This window comes from Hyaena hyaena, unplaced genomic scaffold (genome assembly GCF_003009895.1).
Source record: "Hyaena hyaena isolate Hyena2069 unplaced genomic scaffold, ASM300989v1 scaffold_156, whole genome shotgun sequence".
Taxonomy (NCBI): domain Eukaryota; kingdom Metazoa; phylum Chordata; class Mammalia; order Carnivora; family Hyaenidae; genus Hyaena; species Hyaena hyaena.
In genome coordinates this window covers 1,370,116-1,393,157 of record NW_024080788.1, presented here as the reverse complement: position 1 = coordinate 1,393,157, position 23,042 = coordinate 1,370,116, and the positions used below count along the sequence as shown (strand labels likewise).

Here is a 23,042-nt window from a genome sequence, read left to right as displayed (position 1 = left end):
TTATGGAAAGCAAGCAGAAGGAAAGAAGTAATAAGAGAGCAGAAATTAATGAGATAGAGAATAGAATAACAATAGAGAAAAACATTGAAACCAAAAGATGATTTATTGAAAACACCAACAAAGTTGACAAACCGTTAGCTAAACTGACAGAAAACAAGAGAAAAGACTTGATTTACTAAAATCTGGAAGATAAAGAGGGAATATTACCGTACACAAATAAAGAATTCTAAGGGAATACTATGAACCACTGTACTTAACAAAATAAATGATTTAGACGAAATGAACAAATTTCCAGAAAGGCACAAACTACTGAAACTAACTCAAAAATAAAAACAATCTGACTGACCTGTAACAAATAAAGAGATTGAATTGGTCATTTTAAGACACCCACAAAGAAAAGCTCAGACCCAAATGGCTTCACTGGTTAACTCAACCAAACATTTAAAGAATTTAAAGAATTTATGCTGGGGCATCTGGGTGGCTCAGTTGGTTGGGTGTCTGACTTCAGCTCAGATCAGTTTGTGAGTTTGAGCCCCATGTTGGGCTCTGCGCTGACAGCTCAGAGCCTAGAGCCTGCTTGGATCCTGTGTCTCCCTCTCTCTCTCTGACCCTCTCCCATTCATGCTCTGTCTCTCAAAAGTAAAAATGTTAAAAAAAAATTAATAAAAAATAAAACATTTATACTAATCCTTCATAAACTCTTTCAAAAAATAGAAAAATGCTTCCAAATTATTTCTATGAGAACAGTATGTTCCTGATTCCAAAGCCAGACAAATATATCACAAGAAAACTACAGACTAATATATGTTATTAATATAGAAGCTCCACAACAAAAATATTAGCAAATCAGGGGTGCCTGGGTGGCTCAGTCAGTTAAGTGTCCAACTCTGTTTCAGCTCAGGTCATGGTCTCATGGTTGTGAGATTGAGCCACACATAGGGCTCCACACTGGGCGTGGACCCTGCTTAGGATTCTCTGTCTCCCTCTACTGCTTGCTCTTTCTTGCTTTCTAAAAAAAAAAAAAAAAAAATTAATAAAATTAAAATACAATTTGTTTAAAAAATACTAGCAAATCAAATTTAGCAATATATAAAAAGCATTATATAACATAACCAAATGGGATTTATTCCCAGAATGTAAGGTTGGTTTAATATCTGAAAATTAGGTGATGTAATACACTATGTTAATCAAATAAAGGGCAAAAGCCATTGATCATCTCAGTAAATACAAAAAGAACACTTGACAAAATTCAACAACCCTTCATGATGAAAGCACTCAACCAACTAGAAATAGAATATTATCAACCTGATAAAGGGCATCTGCAAAGACACCATAGCTCTTATCACCTTACACAAATTCCATGTTAGAAACTTCCCCAAATGGGGCAGTTATCACTTTCCTCTCTTGCCAACCCCACCACTTGACACTTTCAATACAGGTGGAGTCCTTGTGCCACTCACAGAAATGTGTAAAGAAATCACTAACATGGATTTTAATATGATGCATGAGTTACTGATAAGCTGCAGTGGTAGTTACACCACTTTAAACGTTGCCTACAGAACTTGGAGTCCTCAATATTTGAATTATATAGCATCACAGTGCTTCTGCCATGTGATCTCCTGCTCCAGCCATCCAACCAGATTAGCCTGGATTTGTCTAGATTCCAAGAAGTGACCACAAATAATTGTTATCCCCTATGTCCAAAAGATTACAAGAATAAAATATGTAGACATTTGGGATTTGTGAAGATAAGTTTCTAAGAGTTTAAATTTGTGGATTTAAAGAAATTCTTATGAGGGAAGAATATACACTTCTGTCTTTGGCTTCCTAGTTTCTCATTCAGGAAATCAGCGGTTACTGCTTAGCACTCAGTGATTACTCCTGCTAGAAGTGGTTCTTTATTTCAAGATACAGTATGCTCTAATTTTTTTTATATCTTAAAAAACTGTAACTTTAATCCCCCATTCTCCTATAGCCAATACTCCATTTCCTAACATCCATCCTTTTGCACTGTTTACTTTTGCAAAATCACTTCTTAGAAGAGCTTTACTCACCTGCTGTCTCACCTTCCATTGTTTTCCCCATTCTAGTTTAGCTGCCCTTTTCTACCACTTAAGGTGCCCTTCAGATCACCAAGTATTTCCATACTACCAATACCAATGTACATTTTCTGGCCTTATTTTAAGTAGCTTCTCAACATAGCTGACATTACCTCTTTCTTGACACACTGTTTTTCTCTTGGTATTGATGGGACTCAATCTCATATCATCGTCCTCCCTCTCTGGCCGTTCTTTGTTTCCCACAACATCTTCTCCTCTTATTTGGGACTCTTTAGGGTCCCTTGCTTTTCTCCTTTCTGGTTTCATTCAGTATCATAGTTTTCAATACCATGAATATGTTTAAAACTCCCAAATTTATTTCACCAGGGTAGACTTTCCAAGCTCCAGATTCCTGTCTGTAATGAACAGCCTACTTTACAGATCCATTTAGAAATCTCAGACATACTAAGGGTTTATGTATATCCCATATTTGGATGAACTTATTTTTAAAAGTGTATTTTTACTTATAATCATAGTGAAAATATATAATAAATACAACTCCAGGCCTAAGATATTCTTTTTTCTGTCTTTGCTCTTTACCAAGAAGAGTTCTTCAATTCCAAAATGCGTTAACACCTTTTCTAACCTTCATGCTCATTTATCCACAGCGGCCACAGACATCTTCACTTCTGTCCAGCCTAAAGAATTGCTGGACTTCTCTCATTCTTTAGGTCTTTAGCTTCCCAGAGAAGCTTTCCCTGTTCACTCTGTTTAAAATACATCTCCCTTGTTATTCTGTATCTCACTTTTTTTCAAAGTACATATCACAGTTTGTAATTATTTTTTTAAGTTTATTTATTTTGAGAGAGAGAGAGACAGAGAGAAGACAAGTGGAGGAGGGGCAGAGAGAGGAAGAGAGAGAGAATCCCAAGCAGGCTGTGGAGCTCCCAATGTGGGGCTCAAACTCATGAATCATGAGATCATGGCCTGAGCCACAATCAAACACTTAACCGACTGAGCCACCCAGATGCCCCCACTATTTGTAATTATTAATGGTTTATTTACCAGTATACTTTTTGCCTCGCCCACTAAACCATAAGCTTCAAAGGCCAGGGACTCTTTATTTCACTGTTGAATTTTTGGACCTTTTACAGTACCTGGCACACAGTAAATGCTCAGTAAATATTTTTTCCATCAATCCATCAGGCCCCAAAAGAATTTTCCAGAGAGTCCTTTATTATATTCAAATGAATCCAAGTGCAACACTAAATTCTTAATATTATGATACTGGCAACACTATGCTTGTTTTATCTTTTGAGGATCCTTAGGATCATATTGAAGTCTTTTACTTACTTAACTTTATGGTTAAAATTAAAGGTAATAATTTTCATCTTTTCTAACACAATCAGTATTAATTAAATTTCTTTCTTCTAGGATGGAAGGCTGACATTTCTTCCAGGAAGTCAGGTAGTGAAACTTCCTTTTATCAACTTCATGAAAGCACATGGCACTTCCTTTCTGAATGCTTACACAAACTCTCCAATCTGTTGCCCATCACGTGCAGGTATGAATATGCTCAATATTAATGGAAGTGGCCACACACATAAAAATGTTTTCACAATTTAAAAGATTATGCCCAAAAGTAGGATAGTAAGTTATATTTGTTATCTAATAAGAAGAAAGTTTTAATATAAGTGATGTGTATTTTAAGGTATGTATTGAAGTTATGGAATTTCTAATTTATTTTTCAGGAGTAGGAATTTTTATCATCCAAAGTGGTGTTTAGTTCATGTGTTACTGTTTCATTGCCTTATGATTGGTGACTAAGAATCTCTGGAGTATCTAAGCAAGTGAGGAAATACTCCTGTTTCCTAGAAGAGTTGTATTTTTAAGAAAATTTTCAGTAAGAATAGAGGGAGTTGAGGGGGACTTCACAGCATACTACAAAGTAGTTAGAATTTTCATACATGAGGTTTCTCGGAAATTTTCCGTATTATTTCAAGTTACAGACTATTTGTTTCTCTTTAGTCTCAATTGTCTCCTATCCCAAAGTATCTGTTCACTTTTATTATCATAATTTAACAAATAGGCATAGTTTCAATGGCAGAATGTCAGCAGTATGAATCCATGGATAATGGAGAAGCAGAAGAAAATGCTATTTTTAAAAAATAAATGTCTATTCTCTGGATAGAGTTGTTTTCCTTCCCACCTTTCTAATGTTTGGTTGTTTGTTTTGGGATACATAAAAAGCATGCAACTGTTTGCATCTGTCAGGACATTGCTGACATAATCTTCTCTGTGATGTGAGTCCGAAGTCCCTTCCCATTCACTGCCAGCACCATCACCTATGTAATCACCAGAGATTAAAGGAAACCTGGACAGTGCTCTAAACGATATTTTAGTAGGGCCCAGGCATATTAAAACAGTTTTGCAAGTTTTTTTTTTTTTTTCTCTCTGTTGAGCAAGTGGAATGAGCAGTAGGCTTAGTGTGTGGTGTTGTCCTGGATTCTTCCAAGCAAGTCATTCAGTTTCCTTATCTACAAAAGGCTATATATGCTGGGTTGTTCCCAGCATCAAATGAAGTAATGAATAAAAAGGCTATTAATGAACTCTAAAGGTTTCAGAAATGTTAGGTGATGCTTTTCCTAAAAGAACTACATTTTGAAGAGTTTGAACAAAGAGAAGGAATAATAGTAATACAAACTAAGGTTTGTTGCCTTCTTATCCTGTGCTTAGCAATATTCTAAGTGCCTGACATGTCTTAATTTATATAATACTTCTATGAAGTAGATATTGTTACTACCCACATTTTGCATATGAAAACAAAAGTACTAAAAGGTTAAGTAACTTATCAAAGTTCACTCAGTCATTGACATTATTGGAATTCAAACCCAGGTAACCCACATCCCACTTTTCAAAAAGAAAGTATTTTGTTAGATGAGAAGAGAAAGCTTATTTAACCCTACTGTATGTGTACATAAGAATCAAAAGAGAAAAAGATTTTTCCCCAGTTTTATTGAGATAATTGACATATAACATTGTATTAATTAAGGTATATACAATACAGTGACTTCATATGTATATATATTGTGAAATGATTATCATAAGTGTTATTAATATTCATCACCTCCCATAATTAACAAATTTTTCTTTTGATAGATCTTTTAAGTTAGCAACTTTTAAATATATGATCCATATTGTTAACTATAGTCACCATGCTATACATTATATCCCCAGAACTTACTTATCTTATTACTGGAAATTTGTACATGTCTACCACCTTCACGGATTTTCCCACCCCCACTTCTGACAATCATAATCTTTTCTGTTTCTATTAGTTCCACGTTTTTAGATTCCACATATATGTAAGATCATACACTACTTGTTTTTCTCTGTATGACTTCTTTCACTTAACATAATGACCTAAATATCCATCCACGTTGTTGAAAAAGGCAGGGTTTCCTTTTTCGTGATTAATGTTTCTCTCAAAATATATATGTGGGTGTATGGGTAATATATGTATGTGATATATATATGTTTATACGTGCATGTATGCATTCATATATCAATGGACACTTAGGTTGCTTCCATGTCTTGGCTATTATGAATAGTGTTGCTGTGAACATAGAGTGCAGATATCTCTTTGAGATAATGATTTGTCTCCTTTGGGTATATTCCCAGAAGTGGGGACTGCTGGACTGTATGGTACTTCTAGTTCTAATGTTCTTGAGGGACCTCTTTACTGTTTTCCACAGTAGACTCATCAATTTACATTTCCGACAACATTCCACAAGCGTTCTCTTGTCTCCACAGCTTCACCATGACTTGTTATCCCTTGTCTTTTTGACAGTCATTCTAACAGGGGTAAGGTAATATCTCATTGTGGTCTTGATTTCCATTTCCCTGATGATTAGTGATACTGAGCATCTTTTCATGTAGCTGTTTGGCCATTTATATGTCTTTGGAAAAATATCTATTGGAAAAATATCTATTCACTTCTTCTGCCCATTTAATGTTTTTTGTTTTTTGTTTTTTTCTCTTCAGTTATATGAGCTTTTTGGATATTTTGTATATTAATTATCAGATCTATGATTTGCAAATATTTTCTCCCATTTCACAGATTGCCTTTTCATTTTGTTGATGGTTTCCTTTGCTGTGCAGAAGCTTTCAAGTTTAGTCTAGTTCTACTTGTTGATTTTACCTGTTTTGCCCCTGCTTTTAGTGTCAAATACAAAAAAATATTGTCATTTGATGTCAAGGAGCTTACGCCCTGTTTTCTTCTAGTGGTTTCATGGTTTCAAGTCTTACTTTCAGTGTTTAATCCATTTTGAGTTGGTTTTTGTGTATGGAGTAAGATAAGGGCCTAGTTTTCCCATCACCAGTTATTGAAGAGATTGTCCTTTCTCCATTATATATTCTTGGCACCTTTGTTTTAAATTAATTGACCTATATGGGTGGGTTTATTTCTGAGCTCTCTATTTTGTTTCATTGATCTCTGTGTCTGTTTTTATGCCAACACCATGCTTTTTTTATGGTTCTACCTTTGTAATATAGTTTGAAATCAAGAACTGCAATGCTCCCAGCTTTATTCTTCTTTCTCAAGATTGCTCTTGCTATTTGGGGTCTTATGTGGTTCCATACAAATTTTAGCACTGTTTGTTCTATTTCTGGGAAAAATGCCATTGAATTCTGATAAAGACTGCATTGAATCTGTAGGTTGCATTGGGTGGTATGGGCATCTTAATAATATCAGTTCTTCCTGTGCATGAATGAGCACAGAATATCTTTCCATTTATTTGTGTCTTCAGTTTTCTTTCATCAGCGTCTTACAGTTTTTAGGTTACAGATCCTCTCCTCCTTGGTTAAATTTTTTTCTAGGTAATTTATTCTTTTTGATGCAATTATAAATGGGATTGTTTTGAATTCTCTGATAGTTCATCATTAGTATATAGAAATGCAACTGATATTTATATATTGATTTTGTATCCTCCAACTTTACTAAATGCATTGAATAGTTCGACCAGTTTCTTGGTGGAATCTTTGGGATTTTCTATATATACCATCTGCAAATATCAACTGTATTACTTCTTTCAATTTGGATGCTTTTTATTTCTTCTTCTTGCCTAATTGCTCTACCTAGGACTTGTACTAGATAGACTTGTGAGAGTAGGCACCTTTGTCTTGTTCCTGATCTTAAAAGTTTTTAGCTTTTCACCACTAAATACAATGTTAGCTGTGGACTTGTCATACATGGATTTTATTATGTTGAGCTATGTTCCTTCTATACTCTGTTGAGAGTTTTTATTATGAATGGCTATAAAATTTTGTCAGATGCTTTCTCTGCATCTATTGAGATGAGCATATAATTTTTATCCTTCATTTTGTTAATGTGGTATATCATGTTGATTGATTTACAGATGTTGAATCATCTTTGCATCCCTGGAATAAATCCCAATTGATCATGGTGTATGACCCTTCTAATGTATTGTTGAAATTTCTTTGCTGACATTTTGTTGATGATTTTGCACTATGTTCATCAGGAATATTGGCCTGCCATTTTCTTCTTTTGTGATGTCCTCCTTTGGTTTCAGTATCAGCGTAATGTTGGTGTCGTAAAATGAGTGTAGAAGTGTTTCATTCTTTTCTATTTTTTAGAAGAGTTTGGAGAGAGGGATTGGTATTAATTCTTCTATAAATGTTTGGTAGAATTCACCAGTAAATCTTTCTGGTCCTGGACTTTTCACTGTTGGGAAGCATTTGATTACTGACGTTATCTCCTTATTCATAATTGGTCTGTTAGATTTTCTATTTCTTCATGATTCATTCTTGGTTGGTTGTATACTTCTAGGAATATATCTACTTCTAGGTCTTCCAATTTGTTGGCACATAATTGTCCATAATGGTCTTATAATTAATTCTTTATATTTCTGTGTCATCAGTTGTAACTTCTCTTTCATTTCTGATTTTATTCATTTCATTAGTCTCTTTTCCTGCTAAGTCTAGCTAAATGTTTATCTTTTTATCTTTTAAAAAATAGATCTTAGTTTTATTGATCTTTTCTATTTGTTTAGTTTCTATTTTATTTATCTTCACTCTAATCTTTGTTATTTCTTTTCTTATATTAATGTTAGGCTTAGTTTGTTCTTTTTTATATCCTAGAGATGTAAAGATAGGTTGTTTATATGAGCTTTTTTTTTCTTAATGTAGGCATTTAACTCCTCTGAACTTCCCTCTTAGAACTGTTTTTTATGCATGCCATTAGTTTTGGTATGTTATACTTCCATTTTCATTTGTCTCAAGATATTGTTTGATTTCTCTTTTGATTTCGTCTTTGACCCATTGGTTGTTCAGTGGCATGTGGTTTAATCTCCACATATTTGTGAATTTTCTAGTTTTCTTCTTGTAAATGACTTCAGTTTCATACCTTTGTGGTCAGAAAAGATGCTGGATATTTCAACATCTTAACTCTATTATGACTTTTTTTTGTGGCCTGTCATATAATCTGTTCTAAAGAACGTTCCGTGTGCACTTAATAAGTGTATATTTTGTTGCTTTTAGATGGAATGTTCTATAAATGTCTTTTAAGTCCTTCTGGTCTAAATGTAGTTTTTAAGTCCAGTGTTACTTTATTGATTTCCTGTGTGGATGATCCATCCACTGTTGAAACTGGGGTATTGAAGTCCCCTACTCTTATTGTATTGCTGCCTTATTTCTCCCTTTAGGTCTGTTAATACTTGAAAAAGGATTTATTGGTTACAGTCATATTGTAGAAAATAAGACCAAAGACATAATACACTTAAATTTTTCATAAGAAAGCCAGCACAAAGACAAGGATTGGGGAAAATCTGCCATGATGTTGGAGAAAGACCTATACTTCAATTGACTGACTTGGAAAATAAATACTTAGTGATTATTTTATGATTGAAAGAAGACTTTAGAGCCCAATAGGCTTTATACATAATTCCAGCTATATTTACCTTAAACAACTTAACCTGTAAGCCTTAGAGACTCACTTGTAAAGTGGAAATAGGAACTCAGTGCAGAATTCTCCCCTTGATAACATGAGATAACAACCAGAAATGTTAGGCAAAGCACCTAATGCACGTTATGTCTGACTCCAGAGCATGAGCTCTAAAGTAGTAGATTTCTTTCTCTTGCTGTAATTGTCTTAATAATTAAAACAAATCAATAAGCTTTACACTAGTCCCAATTTCTTCCTTCCCTCCTCCCCAGCAATGTGGAGTGGCCTCTTCACTCACTTAACAGAATCTTGGAATAACTTTAAGGGCCTAGATCCAAATTATACAACATGGATGGATATCATGGAGAAGCATGGCTACCGAACACAAAAATTTGGAAAATTGGACTACACTTCAGGACATCACTCCATTAGGTAAAAAAATATATAACAAAATAATCTAATATGCTACCCTCTGCTATGACATATACATGTACTCTTTTTTGACTTTTGTGTTTTATTTTTCCACAATGGTGAAAATAAATCTCTTAATCCTTCAATTGTGTTAATTTGGCTAAAGCTTCACCTTTCTTTAATCTTCTTAAAATATCAAAGTTGCTAATACACTAGTAATTTTGTTTATCTTAAACATCAAAGGTCTTTAAAATTGTTTAGTCCAAAATTTATTTTCAGTTTTTGTTATACCATGTCTACTTTCTTATTCACTGTACAGTCTTTTTTAAAGACCGTAATCTTCTTGGTATTTGCTTTTGTCAGTTATCTCCAATATCAGCCTATTATAACTTTTTTTTTCATTTTATTAAGTCCTCAGAAACCAGGTAGCCAAGCATAGTGGGTAAGAGCAGAAATCTGGAATCAGATTCCCTACTTATAAATCTTGGCCTCTCTATTTACTGTTGATCTCTTAATAGTATAATCTTGGAAACATTATCTAAGCTAACTGAACTTTAATTTCTTTGTTGTGAGGATTAAATGGAATGAGATCTGCAGAAAAAAAAGGCTAACACAGCAGGTCTGAGATGGCTATCCTTAGAAAGGCCTGCTTTCAAGAATGGTCCCTGGCTTATAGCTTGTATCTTGAATTTCAGGAGTGTTCCCTCTATTTCCTGATAAAAGTGACTTACTGTCTACCTAGAGTGTAAAATGTGATTTATACTGGACACCTGCTTTCCCTCTAAGAGTCTAGGGTTTTGGTATGTGGTCGGCAAAGTGAGATCAGCCTCAATAACAACTTGGGTACTAATGAGCTGCTCTGATAGACAACACTTCACATGCATTGTCATGTTTGATGCTGGATGAATGAAGTGTGCCCTTTGTGACTCCACTTGGAAACTTGTAAGTGGTTTGCTATGGACTTACCCTAAATAGCTTCTCCCTTTGCTGATTTGGCTTTGTGTCCTTCCACTATAATAAATCACAGCCATGTGAACAACTACATGCTGAGTCCTTTGAATCCTCCTAGCAAACTTGGGTAGATCTTAGAGTCTTCCAACACTGTGGCCCCTGGCACAAATACATATTAAAGGCTTAGAGCAGTATGTCTTGCCTAACAGGTACTAATTAAGGATCATGGCAGTGATAGTAGTGATGATGACAATTCTAATGATTATGGTAAGAACCAGAAAATAAGTTAAATAAAATAATAGTGAATGTGGTGAGATAAATAGTGTTACCCAAAATTTCATGTCTACATGGAACTTTATTTTTTTTTAATGTTTTATTTATTTCTAGGAGAGAGAGAGAGAGACAGCGTGAGCAGGGGAGGGTCAGAGAGAGAGGGAGTCACAGGCTGAAACAGGCTCCAGGCTCTGAGCTGGTAGTCAGCACAGAGCCCGACGTGGGGCCCGAACCCATGAACTGCGAGATCATGACCTAAGTGAAAGTCAGACGCTTAACCGACTAAGCCACCCAGGTGCCCCTACATGGAACTTTAGAATGTGACCTTATTTGGAAATAGATCCTGTTTACAGATGCAATTAATTAAGGGTTCAAGATAAAGTCATCCTAAATTTAAAAGTGAGCCCTGCATCCAATGACTAGTGTTCTCATTAGAAAAGAAAAGGACATAAATACACACAGAAGGCAGAGACTGGAGTGATCACGGCTATAAACAAAGAATGCCAGAAGCGAGGAAAAAGGATTAATTCTTTCCAAGAGCCTTCAGAGGGACCATGGCCCAACCAATACCTTGATTTCTGATTTCTAGCCTCTAGAACCATGAGGGAATAAATTTATGTTGTTTTAAGCCACACTTTTTGCAGTAATTTGCTACTGCAGCCCTAGGAAACTAATACAATGAGGTTTGGGTAAAGAGATACTAAAATAGAATAATCTGAGTATTATTAGTCTTGCTCTTCTGGGTAATGTTAAATTTCTTTCCCTTTCTGTCTTCCAAAATCTAAAAGATATCAATCCTGATCACCAAGAAGGGACCCTCACATTTCCTCCCCATATCTGCCTTGTAATCCATCACCAGATTTTATCAGCTCCAGTTTATTCACTTACAGTCTTTACCAAGCCACTGGCCTTTCCTGCCTAAAATATTGAAGTGGCCCTCTAACTTTTCCTCTATCTTATCCTGTTCTATAGGCAGCCAGAGTGATCTTTTAAAATTTTTTTTAAGTTAAAAAAAAATTTTATTATTCATTTTTGAGAGAGACTGAGACAGAGTGCAAGCAGAGGAAGGCCAGAGAGAGAAGGAGACACAGAATTCGAAGCAGGCTCCAGGCTCCGAGCTGTCAGCACAGAGCCTGATGCGGGGCTCAAACTCACAAACCACAGATCATAACCCAAGCTGAAGTCAGACGCCTAACTGACCTAGCCATCCAGGTGCCCCACAGTGATCTTTTAAAAATAAACATCTGATCAAGTGACTTATCTGATTAAAATCTTTCACTGTTTTTTTCCTCTGTTAGTAGGCTAAAATCCCCAATCCACAACATGGAACAACTTATATGATCTAGTCCCTGCGTGCCTCCTGTCTCATTTCATACTACACACTCTCCTCATCAGAATGCAGTTGCTTTCATTTCTTTCACATGCTCTTCACTAGCTCTGGACCACAGCACAAGTCTGTGCACAAAGCTCTTCCCCTATTCTGCCCCATAATGCAGCAGAGGAAAAGGGTGGAAGCAGAGGTAAATGTGGTGGAAGGAGCACAGACTTTGAGTCTCACCAGAACTGTTAAATGCCCAGCTTCCCTGCCTACCATCCTTGTAACCATGGGCAAGGTTCTTGACTTCTTCAAGTGTCAGTGTGCTTACCTGAAAACTGGAATTAATAATAAACACCTCGGGGCACCCTGATGACTCAGTTATAGAGCGTGCGACTCTTGATCTCGGGGTTGTGACTTTGAGCCCCATAGAGATTACTAAAAATAGAGATTACTAAAAAAATTTTTTTAAATCCTAAAAAAAATAATACCTACCTCATTGGATGATTAGGGTTTTAAATGAGTTAATATAGGAGATCATGTAAAAAGATTAAATAGGGAGGTGCCTGAGTGGCTTACTCAGTCAAGAGTCCAACTTTGGCTCAGGTCATGATCTCACAGTTTATGAGTTCTAGCCCTGCATCAGGCTCTGCACTGAGAGCTTGGAGCCTGGAGCCTGCTTCGGATTCTCTGTCTCCTCCCCTCCCCCCCATCTGCCCTTCCCCTCCAGTGCACACACGTGCACATGCTCTCTCCCTCAAAAATAAATAAATAAAATGTAAAAATTTTTTTAAAAAGATTTAATGATGTAATATGAATTATTTAACAATGCCTGGCACAGAATAAGCATTTAATCAAGGGAAAGATTATTGTCATAAAAGTGGCTTAGCCAGAATTATAGTTTAATATTTAAATAATGCTTTCTTTTTTCTAGTGTGTTGTACTGCTAATTAGTTCGTGGAGTTTCACAAATTTCTTTTTAAAATTCTTCTACACTCTAGAAAGTAAGCTTAATCCAAAGTAAAACATAACTAGTCTTATTATCCTATTCTATACTATTACCCTAGCCTAGCCTATTGTCCCCTTGTTTTCTCAGTTTCCTCAGCCAGTCGCATAATAAAAAGAATCTCAGGTTGAACGCCTCATATGCCCTCTATCATTCTATATGTGACACGGTTAAAATATGATCTGAATTTTACTCCGCAGTGGGATAATAAGGACTCTGTTTCTCTTTTTCATTGCTTTATTTCCATTGTCAATATACTGTAGGTGCATTGTGGGCACAGAATTAATTGTTGAAATGAATGGGATAGAAAGTTACATTGATCTATCTATAACTTATTATTTGATAAACATTGATGTTTTGTTTAAACTATGGTTTCAAAATCAGTAAAAGGGCCACTTTACTGTTGATATTTAGGACATCAAAGATGGTTTTCAGTATAATAATTGCTGGCAGCTAATTTTCATATCTCACCAGAGCTTAGGAAATTGAAATAGCCTCTCAGGACTATTTGTGTTAGTGCTGTATGTACCCACACAGTCATTTAGCTGACAAATAGGTCAAGGTAGCTGTTAATAGCATATCTGCAAAAGTTCTATGAATTATGCTACATTATCTTTTAGATTTTTCTGTGCCATTTTGAAAATGGGTCTCAGGAAAAAAAAGTCTCTCGATATCAAACTTAATAGGGGTATTGAGTATTTCAACAGGCTGACTCTCAAAGTCAGAATTTGTTTTAATAACTCTTTGTGCTGCCTTTACCACTGAAATTGGCCATTTTTTAACCTACTTGTATTTTCAGCCAGGATTACAAATTTCTTTAGTTTATTACTACAATATTCCATCTGTTTTATTTTAGGCATCAAGTGACACTTTCTTTTTATATCACTTTAGGAACACTAATCCTGCTGTGTCCCTTCTACATATAATATACTCCACCATCCTGGGATCTTAAAGGGCTACACACTTGTTTCTTCCAGACAACTGTTAAACAAATAGTGGTGGTAGTACTCATTAAGATTCTACTTACTAATTATAAGACATTGTGCAAGTTATATATCTCCTTAACACCCCTCACATTATATGTATTATACCTATAATACATTTGACTCTGTTCAAATTTCCTTTTTCTTATTAGCAACTGAATGGAAACATTTCTATTTAATTCATTGGATGTTTTGGAAATTTTTACTATTAGGTAAAACTATTTTGCCAGTATATTCTCAATATCAAAAACAGTGGTTGTCAACCAAGGGCAGTTTTGACACCCCCCTTTCCAAGTGGAAATCAGGGTAGGAGCAGAGGGAGAATCCCATGGCTGTCAGTGCAGACCCCAGTATGGGGTTTGATCCCACAAACCATGAGATCATGAGGTCAGTGAAACCTGTGAAACCAGTGAAACCAGTTTAACTGACCGAGCCACCCCAGGGATTGTTTTGAAATGATGGCAATTTAGTAGTGATCAAAAACCAAAAATCTCTAAACTCTGGAACTTACATTCTAAAGGCATCAGAAGCCAATTTAAATAAGCTGCTGTCTTCTTTTTCCTAGCTAAAACTTTAAAACCTAAAATCAAATCCTTTATCATCTTACTATCACTGAAATTTAAATATGTTCTCAATTCATGTAGCTTCCTGTTTTTCTGAAACCAAGTCACAATAGGCAATTTTCACTCCTCTGCAACAAATGAAAATAAAGGCCTAATTTCAAAATGAGAGACTTGCTTTGCAAAATTCTTAAGCTTGAACCTCTTGGCAAACAGCAACGTGAAGCGAATCATGAGCTGATGACACCACCCTTCCTGTCCCCAGGTAGGCCTCCAGACCAGAAGCACCAACTTTTCTCAATAGAATCACAGTGACTAAGAAGAAAGGGACAGAACTCAGAAGAGCAACTGTAGAGCCCTCTCTCAGCCCTTTCACCTCAGCCCTTTCAATTCTGTAGCCTAGTGCTAATCATGTGTATATCTCATCCATATCCACTATTATTTTATAATCTAAAATCATATGTATCTTTAGATTGGTTTTCTCCATACCAAAGAAGAGTTTATTTTATTCTTATAATGAAGAAAGGCATCTATTCCTTTGGTCATCTTAAAAGCCTTTGTAGAACCCACACTACCACTACCACTATCTTACTATCTTTAATGAAATTTACTATCTGGAACACCTTGCATTACTCTGGGTGCATTCCCAGATTAATTTATGATAATGGGAGAGTCTTTTGATGACTAATTGAGCTAAAGCAGCCCCTGGGGCTATCTTCAGAATGCTCTCTACCATAACTCCTGCATCAGTTTCTTTAAACACTAGTGATAGCTCTGAGCCTACAAGGATAATTAAGGTTATCCTTGTTAGGTCAGAGGTGAACAACTGGGCTGGTGATGACTTTGGAGACTTTGGGGCCGGAATCGAAAGTGAGGCATTACTTCAAATACAGCAAAGTTTGCTTTGGGAGCTGATAGAAATGTTCTAAAAGTATTGTTTGCATGCCTGGCTGGCTCAGTCAGTAGAACATGTGACTCTTGATCTCAGGGTCATGAATTCAAGCCCCATATTTGGCATAGAAATTACTTTAAAAAAATTAGATTGTTGTGATGGTTGTATAGCTTTGCAAATCTGCTAAAAGTCATTAATTGTACACTTAAAATGAAAAAAAAGTAATCCTTCTAAATAAGCTATGTTAGTTTTAAAGAACACATGGGTGAATATTTGATTCTTGTCATTTTTTCCCTGGTTTTTGTATTTGGAAGGCTCAATAACCCTCTTCATGACATCTACTGTGGTGAGCATGATCCTTTACACGACTGAGCCTAAAAATTCATTTCATATTGTTTTCTTATATTTATGTTTAGTCAATTTTTAAGATCTTTTTTAGTACCTTATAACACACCTGTCTTTTTGGCTCCTCAGCAACCGTGTTGAAGCATGGACAAGAGATGTTGCTTTCTTACTCAGACAAGAAGGCAGGCCTATGGTTAATCTTATCCCTAAAAAGACTAAAGTAAGAGTAATGGCAGAAGACTGGAAGAATACAGACAGAGCAGTAAATTGGTTAAGAAAGGAAGCAAGTAATGACACTCGACCATTTGTTCTCTACTTGGGATTAAATTTACCACATCCATATCCTTCACCATCTTCAGGAGAAAATTTTGGATCTTCAACATTTCACACATCTCTTTACTGGCTTAACAAGGTAAGTATGCTTTTGCGTGCTCAAAAGTACAAGTTAACATTATGAGCTGTATGTTATTGGTACTTGCCCAGTGTTTCTTTTATTATCACTTTTAAAGAAAAATGTGAAAATTGTATACCTTAGTACATCAAACTTGACCAATAATTGGTTGACAAAAACCAAAGGGGCAATTTTACAAAAATAAAATAAGTATTAAAACTCAGTAACCGGGGTGCCTGGGTGGCTTAGTTGGTTAAGCATCCGACTTTCGCCTAGGTCATGATCTGACGGTTCGTGGGTTCGAGCCCCGAGTCGGGCTCTGTGCTGACTGCCAGCTCAGAGCCTGGAGCCTGTTTCAGTCTGTGACTCCCTCTCTCTCTGACCCTCCCCTGCTCACGCTGTCTCTCTCTCTCTCCTAGAAATAAATAAAGCATTTAAAACAACAACAACAACAACAAAAAACCTCAGTAACCTACTTCTGAGTTGAACACATTTGCATATAATTTGTCTATAAAAAGAGAAACTAGGGGTGCCTGGGTGGCTCAATAGGTTAAGTGTCTGACTTCTGCTCAAGTCAAGATCTCACGGGTCATGAATTCGAGCCCCAGTCAGGCTCTGTGCTGACAGCTCAGAGCCTGGAGCCTGCTTCAGATTGTGTCTCCCTCTTTCTCTCTGTCCTTCTCCAACTTGTACTCTGTCTCTCTCAAAAATAAAAATAAACATTGAGAGAGAGAGAGAGAGAGACTAAAGGACACTCTTAAGAGTGCACGCAGTCCTCACTTGGCACAGGTCAGAGTGGTAAAAGTGACCATACAAGTTGAAATTGTACAAAGAGATCTCAGTAATCAACTGAGAAAGTGACTATTTTTCTAAGACTCTTAAATACATTAAACCTCTCTTCTTCTGGGTAATAAATATACAGGGAAATGAAAAACAGTAAAAACTGATGTTTAATGCACCTATGTTTAATAACTGAAAACACCAGAAACACTGAGAATTAACGTGTTTGTGTTTTTGTAAAGAAACAAATCAGGAGTTTGAACAGTGCTTGCCTGCTCATTGTATAACAAGATATGGAGCAAGCAGCTCTATGTCTTGGCAGATTGTCATATTCCTTTCTAATTATGGATCACCTTCCAACATTTTACCCTTTGCTGTTTCAATGTCATGGTAAATTTCTGAGAGTTCGTTTAACGTTCATATTTTTGCTAGTGTCACTTTCTCTATAACATGCTCATCCTTCTTTTTTAGCAGCGGCCTTCCTCATTTATCTCCATGAGTGTGTCTTCACTGAGTTCCTCTGGCTGCACAGCTAGAGTGTATCAAATGGCGGCAGCGGCAGCATTCCCAGATTGGCTATTAAGTCTATAGCTCTAATTAATGTTTGATTCAAACTTTATGTCCATTGTTACCACTTTTCCATTTTTTTGCTCTGCCTTCATCTTTTTTGACCACTCCCCTCTTTTGAGGATCCATTTTTGTAAAACGTCACATGGATTTGTCACTGGGAGACAAGGAGGCAGCACACCTTCACACCTTGCTGTGTGTGTGCATAACTGAACAAAAGATATGCAGTGACCACTGCTAGATTTTTTATTTTTATTTCTGTTTTTTTAATATAATTTATTGTCAAATTGGCTTACATTTGGCCATCACCCACTTTCTTCTCTCCCTCACCCCCCATCTGCCCTCAGTTTGTTCTCTGTATTTAAGAGTCTCTGTGGTTTGCCTCCCTCCCTCTCTGTTTGTAACTATTTTTTTTCCCTCTCCTTTCCCCCATGGTCTTCTGTTAAGTTTCTCAAGATACACATGTGAGTGAAAACATATGGTATCTGTCTTTCTCTGACTGACTTATTTCAGTTAGCATAATACCCTCCAGTTCCATCCACGTTGCTGCAAATGGCCAGAAATCATTCTTTCTCATTGCCAGATAGTATTCCATTGTATATGTAAACCACATCTTCTTTATCCATTCAACTGATAGACTTAAAAAAAATAAATAACATTAGTCACTGATTGTGATACACATCTGTAATTTACATAGATTTGTAGACTAAAGAGGTAGCAGTATTTAAATGTGAAAGTTTGTACTTCATGTAGTAACTGACAGTTAATATACTTTGGTAACTAAAATTTGAACTGTGTTGTTGAAGGACTGGTATTATTTGACAAAACTGTGGTGACTAAAATCCACACACAGATGAACCATGCAAACGAGGACTACTTGTGTTATGAAAGGTGTCAACTTAAATTTAAGTTACTATAATAACCCTAATCAAGGGGTACCTGGGTGGCTTAGTCACTTAAGAGTCCGACTCTTGATTTTGGCATAGGTCATGATCCCAGGGTCATGGGATCGAACCTCATGTCAGGCCCTGCGCCGAGCACGGAGCCTGCTTAAGATTCTGTGCGTCCCTCTGCCCCTCCCCTGCTCTCACTCGCTGAAATTAAACAAACAAACAAACAAACAAACAAACTCTAATCAGACATGCTATTTAGGGGCACCAGGCTGCTCAGTCAGTAGAGTGTGTGACTCTTTTTTTTTTTTTAATTTTTTTTAATGTTTTTTTTATTTATTTCTAGGAGAGAGAGAGAGACAGCGTGAGCAGGGGAGGGTCAGAGAGAGAGGGAGTCACAGACTGAATCAGGCTCCAGGCTCTGAGCTGGCAGTCAGCACAGAGCCCGACGCAGGGCTCGAACCCACGAACCGCGAGATCATGACCTAAGCGAAAGTCGGACGCTTAACCGACTAAGCCACCCAGGCGCCCCTAGAGTGTGTGACTCTTGATCTTGGTATTGTAAGTTCAAGTCCCACCTTGGATGTAGAGATTACTTAAAACTAAATCTTTAAAAAAAAAAAAAAAAAAAAGGAAAAGAAATGTTTAGTGAACCCTATTTCAAAGGAAACAATGTCAAAGTTTTATTTTTTTAAATGTTTTGTTTATTTCTGGGAGAGAGAGACAGCACGAGCAGGGGAGGACCAGAGACAAAGAGAGAGAGAGGAGACACAAAGTCTGAAGCAGCCTCCAGGCTCCAAGCCAGGTGTTAGCACAGAGCCTGACATGGGGCTTGAACCCACGAACCATGAGATCATGACCTGAGCCGAAGTCGAATGCTTAACCAACTGAACCATTAAGGCGCCCCACAATGTCAAAGTTTTAGATACTTCATGTCTTCTGAAAAACTTGTAACTGGCTCTATCTTAAAATATTTGTCTAGAATTAGTACTAGCCTATTGAACTAAATCAAATAACTTTTAAGTAAATAGCAAGTAGAAATTTGAGATTTTTTTAATTACATGACTAAAAGAAATGTATAACTTAAGTCTGGTCTTTTCACCAAAACTGTAAGCACTTATATGTATTAAAAAGCTGTATTTGTTCTTAGCAAACATTTGGCTGTCTCAATATTGGCATTTTTACTAGTGAACTACAGGGAGAATGATCTAGATTCTCAGGTTGCTGATTCTATTATTTTGAGTTGATCACACACTATATTAAAAAGCTTGGATAGTTTTCCTGGACTAGAATGTCTAATAAAGCTCATGTTTATCATTGTCATCTGTAATTATAAAATAATTTTTATAATTTTCTCACTATATATACAAGTATTAATACATACCTTTTGTTGTTACTATGAATATTAACAATTTATTCCTAATTATGTATTTGGTTTACTTTTATATAACTCATAATTATTCTTTTCTACTATCCTAAGTAATTAAGCATTGTCTAGTTCACCATACATACTTGTTGGAGGAGGACAATATTACTACTTCATTTTTCTCTCCTTTTTAGGTATCTTCTGATGCCATCAAAATCCCCAAGTGGTTACCTCTGTCAGAAATGCACCCTGTAGATTATTACTCTTCTTATACAAAAAATTGCACTGGAAAGTTTACAGAAAAAGAAATTAAGAATATTAGGGCCTTTTATTATGCTATGTGCGCTGAGACAGATGCCATGCTTGGTAGGTGGTATATTTAATAAGCAATTAAATGAAGAAAATGTATATTTTTCCAATAAACTGTGATCATGCTGGTTTAGCTTAGATGCTAAAAACTTAAAATTATAAAAATCTTGACACATAAAAATTAGATAATTTGCATTATTCGTTGTGGAATAAAAAGCCTTTTCTATCTTGATTATTCATAAATAAATGCTCAAATTAGTTCATACATAAAGATAGGACCATACAAGGCTATTATCTGCCTGAAACAAAACATTTTACTTGCTTTAAACAGGAATCAGTATTTAACCAAACACGGGTACCCATGTGACAGGTAATTGTAAGGCAGCTTGGGTTCTAAGGGGTAAGTGTTTAGTCACAGATTCTTGTGACTTCTCCCAGACTTGTAATAACTTCAAAACAAAACCTTTCTTCCCAGGCCCTTTAGAGCAAGGTTTAAGTAAACCTGCCATCAGTTTCCCCAGGTGTATTCTAGTCCAGACTCCTATTGAATTTCCTTCCCTAGCTCAGTTCAAAACCCTATTTGGTTCCATAAGAAAGTGTTCTGTCTACTCATTTGTAGAGTTACTTAATGGCTGTTTCTAGTTTAGATTGGAGAACCCTTGGTTTTAAAAAAAAATCCATTTTCCTAACAGGTTATTTTCATACTTTGCTATCCCGTGGAGTGGAGCAGAACTGCATTAGTGAAGTGTGGGAAGCACCTTTTCTGTACAAAGTAAACTTTGAGAGTGAACTAGTGGCTGTTTCTTAAAAACAGTCAATGTGCAAAAATAGAAAAGTATAAAGCAGAAAGCAAAAAAGCCATATGGATAAATTATTTATATGGCAGTATAATATGAATTAAAAGTCCTAAGGATCTTCCAGGTACTTGATCTTAAATGTAAATGAGATTTTAAGTAAATTTTTTTCATCCTAAATCCACACAAATGTTGACATTTTCTGATGTTAGTGAATATTCACCCATTTGCACCCTGGAAATCACTTTTTAAAGTTTGCAGCTATCCATTCATCTGTATCTACTAAGGTGAAATAATTACTCTATATAATGTTGCTGCAGGGAGTGTGGGAATATCTCTTGAAGTCTCTTCAGAGAAAAAAAAATGCAGCAGTAGCTCACTTCTAGTTACAAAGTTTATGGAATGTGGTGTATCTTGTTAAATCCACAGTAGTCTGGTCACCAAATAGTATTTATTACTGTTCATTATGTTTGTTCAACAAATATTTAGTGCCCACTAGCTAGCCAGCTGGCACGATTTGGGGCACTGATGGTACTAATTGCATATCATTAAGAAAACATGCTATAGGGGCCCCTCGGTAGCTCAGTCAGTTAAGCATCCTACTTCACTCAGGTCATAATCTCCTGGTCCATGGGTTTGAGCCCCGCATCAGGCTCTGTGCTGACAGCTCAGAGCCTGGAGCCTGCTTGAGATTCTCTCTCTATGCGCCTCCCCTGCTCACACTCTTTCTCAAAACTAAATATTATAAAATAAAATAAGTCACACTTTGATCAAAAACACTAAGCTTTTGGGGGCTCCTGGGTAGCTCAGTCATTTAAGTGGCTGACTCTTCAGCTCAGGTTGTGATCTCACAGTTCCTAAGTTCCAGTCCCATATCTGGCTCTGTGCTCACAGCATGAAGCCTGCTTTGGATCCTCTCTCTCCCCCTTTCTGCCTTTCTCTCCCTCTTTCGGCGTCTTCTCTCTCTCTCTCTCTCAAAAGTAAATAAATGTTAAAAAAAATTAAAAAACAAAAAACACTAAGCTCTCAGGATACCTGGGTGGCTCAGTCAGGCTGAGGCAACTGACTCCTGATTTAGGCTCAGGTCATTATCTCACAGTTTGTGAGTTTGAGATCTGTGCTGGGCCCCACCCTGACAGTTTTGAGCATGCTTGGGATTCTCTCTCTCCCTCTCTTCCTGCCCCTATCCCACATGACTCATGCTTTCTCTCTCAAAATAAATAAATAAACCTAAAAAAAAAAAACCCACTAAGCTCTTTCTCCACTTTAGGGCCTTTATATTTGCTTTTCCCTCTGCCTGGAATACTATTCCATTTGCGTTAAAAAAAATTAATGTTTATTTATTTCTGAGAGAGAAAGAGAGTGGGGGGTGGTGCAGAGAGAGAGATAGGAGAAACATTATCTGAAGCAGGCTCCAGGCTGTCAGCACAGAGCCCAACACGGGGCTCAAATTCATGAACTTCAAGATCATGACCTGAGCCAAAGTTGGATGCTTAACTGACTGAGCCACCCAGGTGCTCCTCCATTTGCTTTTTACACGGCTAGCTATTGTCGGTCTTCAGCTCTCAGTGCAAGTATCACCTCCTCACGGATATCTTCCCAACCACCATAAGTTAGTATACCAGCCCCACCATCCTACTTCCTCTATATCTTATCATCCTGATTGTTTACACAATCATATTTAATTATTTTGTCTATTTACTTGTTTACTGTTTGCTTCCCTTGAACAATGGGAACCTCATGAGGTCAGGGACTTCAGTCTGATTCAAGATTACAACCTATATGCCTAACTTTATATCCATGGTGCCTGACACATAGTAAGAACTCAGTAAACATTTACTGAATGAGTGTAAACACCAGCATTTATAAGGCGTTGTTGTAACTACAGTTGTATACAAGTTGTTGGGGCCTTGGAGGAAAGCAACTCAGTCTACCCTGAGGAGAAGGGAATGTGTCACCAGGAAGATAATACTTGAATTAGGTCATAAAGAAGAATGGGAATCTGCCAAGTAGATGGTGGGAGAAAAGGCATTCAACACAGATGAAGGCAGAGTATGTACAGAGGCAAGAAAGTCTTAAGTAACTATTATTAGTTTAGGGAATTCTAAGTAATTTAAGACTATAAAAGGTAAAGGCTTAGGGGTAGCTGAGGGTGCTGAGCTTGCTAGAGAATTACACAATGGCAAGTTTTGAAAAAGTTTTAAACGGA

The 23,042-nt window shown here is 36.5% G+C and overlaps 1 protein-coding gene across 3 annotated transcripts in view; it reads left to right on the top strand.

The window, feature by feature from the left end:
• ARSK (arylsulfatase family member K) overlaps window positions 1-23,042 on the top strand; it is a 36,893-nt gene that overhangs the window by 1,375 nt on the left and 12,476 nt on the right. For 2 of the 3 annotated variants that reach the window (XM_039239359.1, XM_039239358.1), the window contains exons 2-5: window positions 3,474-3,603; window positions 9,273-9,432; window positions 15,866-16,148; window positions 19,925-20,096. In XM_039239359.1, coding sequence (XP_039095290.1) covers window positions 3,474-3,603; window positions 9,273-9,432; window positions 15,866-16,148; window positions 19,925-20,096 — 745 coding nt within the window. Of the gene's footprint in view, window positions 1-3,473; window positions 3,604-5,852; window positions 5,904-9,272; window positions 9,433-15,865; window positions 16,149-19,924; window positions 20,097-23,042 lie in introns of those variants that run through there. The other variant, XM_039239360.1, reaches the window with a different exon arrangement.